Raw genomic sequence first — 6,020 nt, 5'->3', positions numbered from 1 at the left:
TCCGGGGACCTAACGTGTACACCATTTTTTTAACATTTTTATAGACTATATTTTTGCTAAGAACGTTTTTTTCGACAAGATACTTACTTTTTGAGTTATTTGCGAAAAACCGTCTAAAAATGTGGTTATTTTGTTGAAAAATGAACATATTCACTCGCAAATAACTCGAAAAGTGTTGACTTGGAGAAAAAGCTTTATAGAACAAAAGTTACTTAAAATTAGTCAGTTTACCCATTTCCGGACTTATTTTGGACATATATTTTTTCACCCCTAAGAGGGGGTGAAAGTCACCCCCAGGACAAAAGCACACATCGGCACAATATCACTTTTTTTCTTTGACATGTAAACTATACGTATGCCAAATTTCATGTCAATCCAAGCGGTTCTTTACAATTTAGAGCAAAAACCGCGAAAGAATGGACTAAATGTAAACATTGTTAAATCAAAATAACAATTTACTGTTTTTTCCATTCTGTAAGATATAGAGTGTTCTATAAATAAACGTTAAAATGTGTAGATACTTACGTAAGAGATAATAGAATATTATATAGGGCCTCAATAAGTTATTTAATCAATGACATACCATGACGTCACTTTTATTTTTACTCCCTAGGGAGGAAAAGTACGACTTTGCTCCCTACAATCAGGTCCGAAAAAGTATATAAAGTCCGAAGTATAAAAAAACTAGATTTCTATGGATTTCGAGGTATTTCTTTGAACTGGTTTCAATCTTACTTGGATAATAGGAAACAACTGGTTAGAGCAAATGATACAGACTCTAGTCTCAAAAATGTTGTATGTGGGGTACCAGAAGGTCCAGTATTGGGTCCTCTACTTTTCCTTATCTTTATTAATAATATCACTAGTTTAAAAATCGATGGAAAAGTTTTTCTTTTTGCTGACGATACCAGTATCACTTGGAGTAACTCAAATATCGCAACTCTTTATGCTACTATAGGTTCTGATCTACTCATAATCAAATCCTGGTCCGTTTCTAATTTACTCTCTTTTAACGTAGAAAAAACAGTAGCATTATCCTATAAAGGAGCTCTTCAACCCTTACCTCTTCATAACAGCCAGATCAGTATCGTTGATTCTGTAAAGTTTCTTGGTATTTTTTTAGATAGCAATCTTAAATGGTCCCTTCATATCGATGTGTTAAGCAAGAAACTATCCTCAGCTTGCTTTGCAATAAGATATGTTTCGAAGGAAATGAATTTAGACTCTTTGCTTGAGTCCCATCTTCGAGATGGTCTCCCTTTTTGGGGTTCTGGTACAGCTGCCCAATCCGATGTTATTTTTAAATTACAAAAAAGAGCAATAAGATATCTGTTTGGCCTCAGAAGAACAACACATTGCAGAAGCTACTTCAAAGATAACAGGATTCTAACACTACCTTCTTTATATATTTTAGAAACTGTTTGCTGAATTCGTAAACATCTAGGTACACGTCTTTCCAGCAAGACCTAGACATGACTATTCCACCAGAAATTCTACCCTTGACATCTATTTACCGATCCCATCCAGTGAGTTAGTAAAGAAATCTATATTATATTCTGCAAAGAAACTATACAACCATCTCCCTCTACAACTTAAATCTGCAACAGCTTTCCACAAGTTCCGTAAAATGACAAAAACCTATTTATCTGAAAGACCATATTATTCAATAGCAGAGTTTCTTAACCAATAACTGAGAAATTACAGTTTTCTTATGTATAAGTATAATCTTAATCTATATTTGAGTGTCATATGCAGCAGCTTAACTTATTAAATTTCTTAAGGTAGATTACGCAATTTACATTTTTTTTTAAATTTTGCAATAGATTGTTACTGTTTTTTGTTTCACTTTATTATATTTTATTTATATTGACGATTTATATAATTTTAGTAAATTGTATTTGTTACTGTTTTTATTTATTCTTGTAAACTTTGTCTATAAAATTTTCTGTTTTCTTCTTTCTGTTTTCATTTATCGTCGTCGAGAGATTATCGCATTTATTTTTACATTAAGGAAGCACTGCAAGGTTAGTAATGTGTAATGAACAACATCTTTTATAAGAGTATAATACCTGTATATTACAAATATGAGTTATAAAATATAATAATATATGGACTAAATAAGATTATCACTGCGGGCATCATAAATGTTAGTTTCTTCTGAATGGATAGGCTGGCTGTTCGGTTAACCTGCAAAAGACAATGGTGACAAATCAGTTTTATTTAATCATTAGAATACAATAAGTTTTCGTATACAGTGTGTCAATTTGAAAATGTGTCGCCCTCTATAATTTGATCCGTATAGAAAATCTAAAAATATGGAAAAACACGTCAAATTTATTTATGAGGGGGACATTTTGTAGACCAGGTGAGTGTGACATTTTGTAGAAAGGAAGTTGAGTGATACCTCATTTTAAAGGTCGTTCAACTATCTTTTCAAATTACGATATATGATTATTATGAAATATTAGAAATGATGAATTTGAGAAGACAACACAATAATAAAGATAAATAAGTAAATATAAAGAAATTCACAAAGAAATAAGAAGTTTTCGTCACACGAATATTGAATACGAAACAAATATCATAAGATTACTCCAAGAAACGGAACATAAGAACTAATTTGACCACCGAGAACTCACCAGGAAGGAAACAAGCCAACAAATGGACTGTAAAAGATCTTAATATCTGTAAATACTTTACCCTAAATGGTTTTTTAATTCTCGTACAGCTGTAGGTGTAAATACCGGTATATACGAGGATATAAAAACTCAAACTCTAAACTGTGTTTAATATTACTTACCCTGGTAGTACTTTCCAATCTGCCATACGAGCATCTTCTCCAACTTCTAGCCCTCTAAGTTGTTTCATATCTTCATCGTCTAACTTAAAGTTAAAAATGTCAAAATTACTTTTTAATCGTTCAGGATTGACGCTTTTTGGAATAACGATGATATTTTGCTGCAACAGGAATCGTAAAGCAACTTGGGCAGTGGTTTTGTTGTGTTTTTTGGCTATATCCAAGACAACAGGGTTAGCTAATACATTGACCAAAGTTTTCTCCCTAAAATTATACGAAAGTTTGAAAAATATATAAGAATAAAAATTTTCATAACTATTATTATTATTTGTCATTCTTTTTGTCTTTGTATTCTTCTAATGCTAATTCTCCTCACAGGGTCAATTACGCACGCTTATATCTGATAATATCTGAATATCTTCACACTGAATGAATGATTTTAATTTAGCTATTTATACAGGGTTTTGGTAAAGAATGGGCCATAGCTTAACTATAGATTCCTGAGGTTAAAATACGTCGATTTAAGCTAACTTACCTTAGTACAAAAGTTGATAATTACCGAAATGCAGGGTGTCAAAGTTACAGTGGTAAGAGCGCCTAACCTTTCGATCGAAAGTTCCGAATGGTAGTGAGTTCGAATCTCACCAGGGTAAGGAATTTTTTCATTTATTATAAATTAATAAATGAAAATAGTTTCTGTCCTTGTGGGATCGGTACTCACCTGAGGGACCGCAGACTTTCAGATACAATTAGCGTCTCTTTGCAAAGACAATGACGTCGACTTTGCAAAGTAACAAGACACTTACTCAGCACACACACTACATATTTCACCTGAGTTAGTGATAAGTTATACAATTACGTGGCTAAAGGTTCTAGTTCTAATCCAAGGCCAGAATCAGAGAAAAAAAACTTTTATTTTATTTATTATTGAATATTTCCTGACAGGCATGGGACAACAACACGAAAGTTGGTAAGTGGTGCTAGTACCGTACACCCTACTAGATTATGTTAAACAAAGGTTTCTGGCTACTACCAGAGGCGTACGACGGGGGAACGTGAATGGTTGACCCTTCCAAAATTCTACGCCACTGGCGGAATTGCTATTTTAGTGCAATTTTTTGATTCTCCAATACTTTCTATGTAAAAAATATACTCTTTATTCGTAACGATAAAGCCATTAGTTTTCGAGATATTTGAATAGCATAATTTGATTTCGAGCATAATACATTAATCAAAATAATTGTGCCTTTTTATTTTTAACTTCAAATATCTCGAAAACTAATGACTTTATCGTTACGAATGAAGATTATATGATTTACATAGAAAGTATTAGATAATCTAAAAATTATGCTAAAATAGCAGTTTCATCTGTGGCGTAGAATTTGGGAAAGGTCAACCATTCACTTTTCCCTGTCGTACGCCTCTGGTATTAACCACAAACGATTATTTAACATAATTTGGATATGTCAAATAGTTTTATATAATAGTACCAGGCACATATAGTTCTTAAAGTTTTAAATAAAAAATAAATTATTAAAAAAAAGAATACTTTAAAATAATTTGACATATCCATGTGATACTTGGCAGAAAGTGTAGGCACTGTACGCCCTACCAAATTATCTTAAATAATCGTTTCTGGCTACTACCAGAGGCGTACGACACGGGAAAGTGAATGGTTGACCCTTCCAAAATTCTACGCCACTGATGAGACTGCTATTTTAGCATAATTTTTACATTCTCTAATACCTTATATGCAAATAATATACTCTTCATTCGTAAAGATAACGTCATTAGTTTTCGAGATATTTGAAGTTAAAAATGAAAGGCACACTTATTTTGATTAATGTATTATGCTCCTTCGTTGTTAGCTTCAAATATCTCGAAACTTAATGGCTTAATCGTTACGAATGAAGAGTATGTTTTTTACATAGAAAGTATTGGAGAATCAAAAAATTGCACTAAAATAGCAATTCCGCCAGTGGCGTAGAATTTGGGAAGGGTCAACCATTCACATTCCCCCATCGTACGCCTCTGGTAGTAGCCAGAAACGTTTGTTTAACATAATTAAGTAGATTGCACAATACCAGCACCACTTACCAAATTTCGTGTTGTTGTCCCATGCCTTTCAGGAAATATTCAAAAATAAATAAAATAAAAGTTTAACTTGGATACCCTTATTCCGTTACTATCAACTTTTGTACTAAGGTAAGTTAGCTTAAATCGACCTATTTTAACCTCAGGAATCTAAAGTTAAGCTATGGCCCATTCTTTACCAAACACCCTGTATATATGTATTTTCATTCGTTTTGGAACTCCCATCGAAGCCGTCTCTGCTTCTCGAAATTTCCATTAAATGTATATTGGAACTATGGAGACCTGTAAGAGATGGAGACCTGTGTAGGTCTCCATAATTGGAACATAGCGAGACCCTTTCGTGACGTCATATCGTACTTCTTGATCCATCGAATAGTCTCGAACGCCGTGGAAGCCAGCAGACAGGTTTGTTTACCGCTAGGATGGGGGAGAGTGGCGTAACAATATAGAAGATGCCGTTATAAACCAAAGCTTCACTAAATTTATGTTACCACTGTATAAATAATGTCAAAATTCTTGATTATTATGAAGATGGAATGTGACTTACTTTACACCCATTTTCTTCAAAAATATGTTCATACCAGGACTTCCAATTGGCGAATAGGCTGTTACGGAAATACCATTTTTCTGACAGAACTGTACCAGTTCTGGTTGTTGCAGAAAAACATGTAATTCGACTTGGTTGTTTCCTGGTTTAATTTTACAGTTCTTCAAAATATTGTCGATTTGGCTAACTGTGAAATTGGATAACCCAATAGTTTTTGTTCTGCCAGCTTCGACTTGTTTTTCCATACTCTGAAATAACATCAATACCTATTATAGACTACAGTTCCATGTCAAAAATGGATGGGTCATACGAACCACAAGGTGACGTATATAGGACGGTATAAGAGCATAAAATAATAAGATTCAGCACTATGCCGTCACTTGTAAGCAGTCCAACTGAGTGCTGGTGAGAATTCAAAAGTGCAGGTAGAGTGGGTACATTTTGGTCATATATTTTTATACGGCATTTTTATCATCGATAGATCCATGAATAATAATAAGAAAGAGCGCAGTGCCGTACAAAAATGGCGAGCCACAAAGTTGGTAAATTTTTTTGATTTTCTGACGATTTCCAGGGTAAATT

At 33.4% G+C, this 6,020-nt stretch overlaps 1 protein-coding gene across 2 annotated transcripts in view; it reads right to left on the bottom strand.

Annotated features, from left to right (window-relative positions):
* LOC114327052 (1,5-anhydro-D-fructose reductase-like) overlaps positions 1-6,020 on the bottom strand; it is a 57,959-nt gene that overhangs the window by 42,061 nt on the left and 9,878 nt on the right. The window contains exons 3-5 of one of the 2 annotated variants that reach the window (XM_050654238.1): positions 5,439-5,686; positions 2,801-3,061; positions 2,051-2,187 (exon numbers count right to left, since the gene is read on the bottom strand). The exons of the other annotated variant lie outside the window; for it this stretch is intronic. Coding sequence (XP_050510195.1) covers positions 2,148-2,187; positions 2,801-3,061; positions 5,439-5,686 — 549 coding nt within the window. The 3' untranslated portion in view covers positions 2,051-2,147. Of the gene's footprint in view, positions 1-2,050; positions 2,188-2,800; positions 3,062-5,438; positions 5,687-6,020 lie in introns of those variants that run through there. 2 annotated transcript variants of the gene reach the window in all.

This window comes from Diabrotica virgifera, chromosome 6, assembly GCF_917563875.1.
Source record: "Diabrotica virgifera virgifera chromosome 6, PGI_DIABVI_V3a".
Classification (NCBI taxonomy): domain Eukaryota; kingdom Metazoa; phylum Arthropoda; class Insecta; order Coleoptera; family Chrysomelidae; genus Diabrotica; species Diabrotica virgifera.
This window is presented reverse-complemented; position numbering and strand designations above follow the sequence as displayed.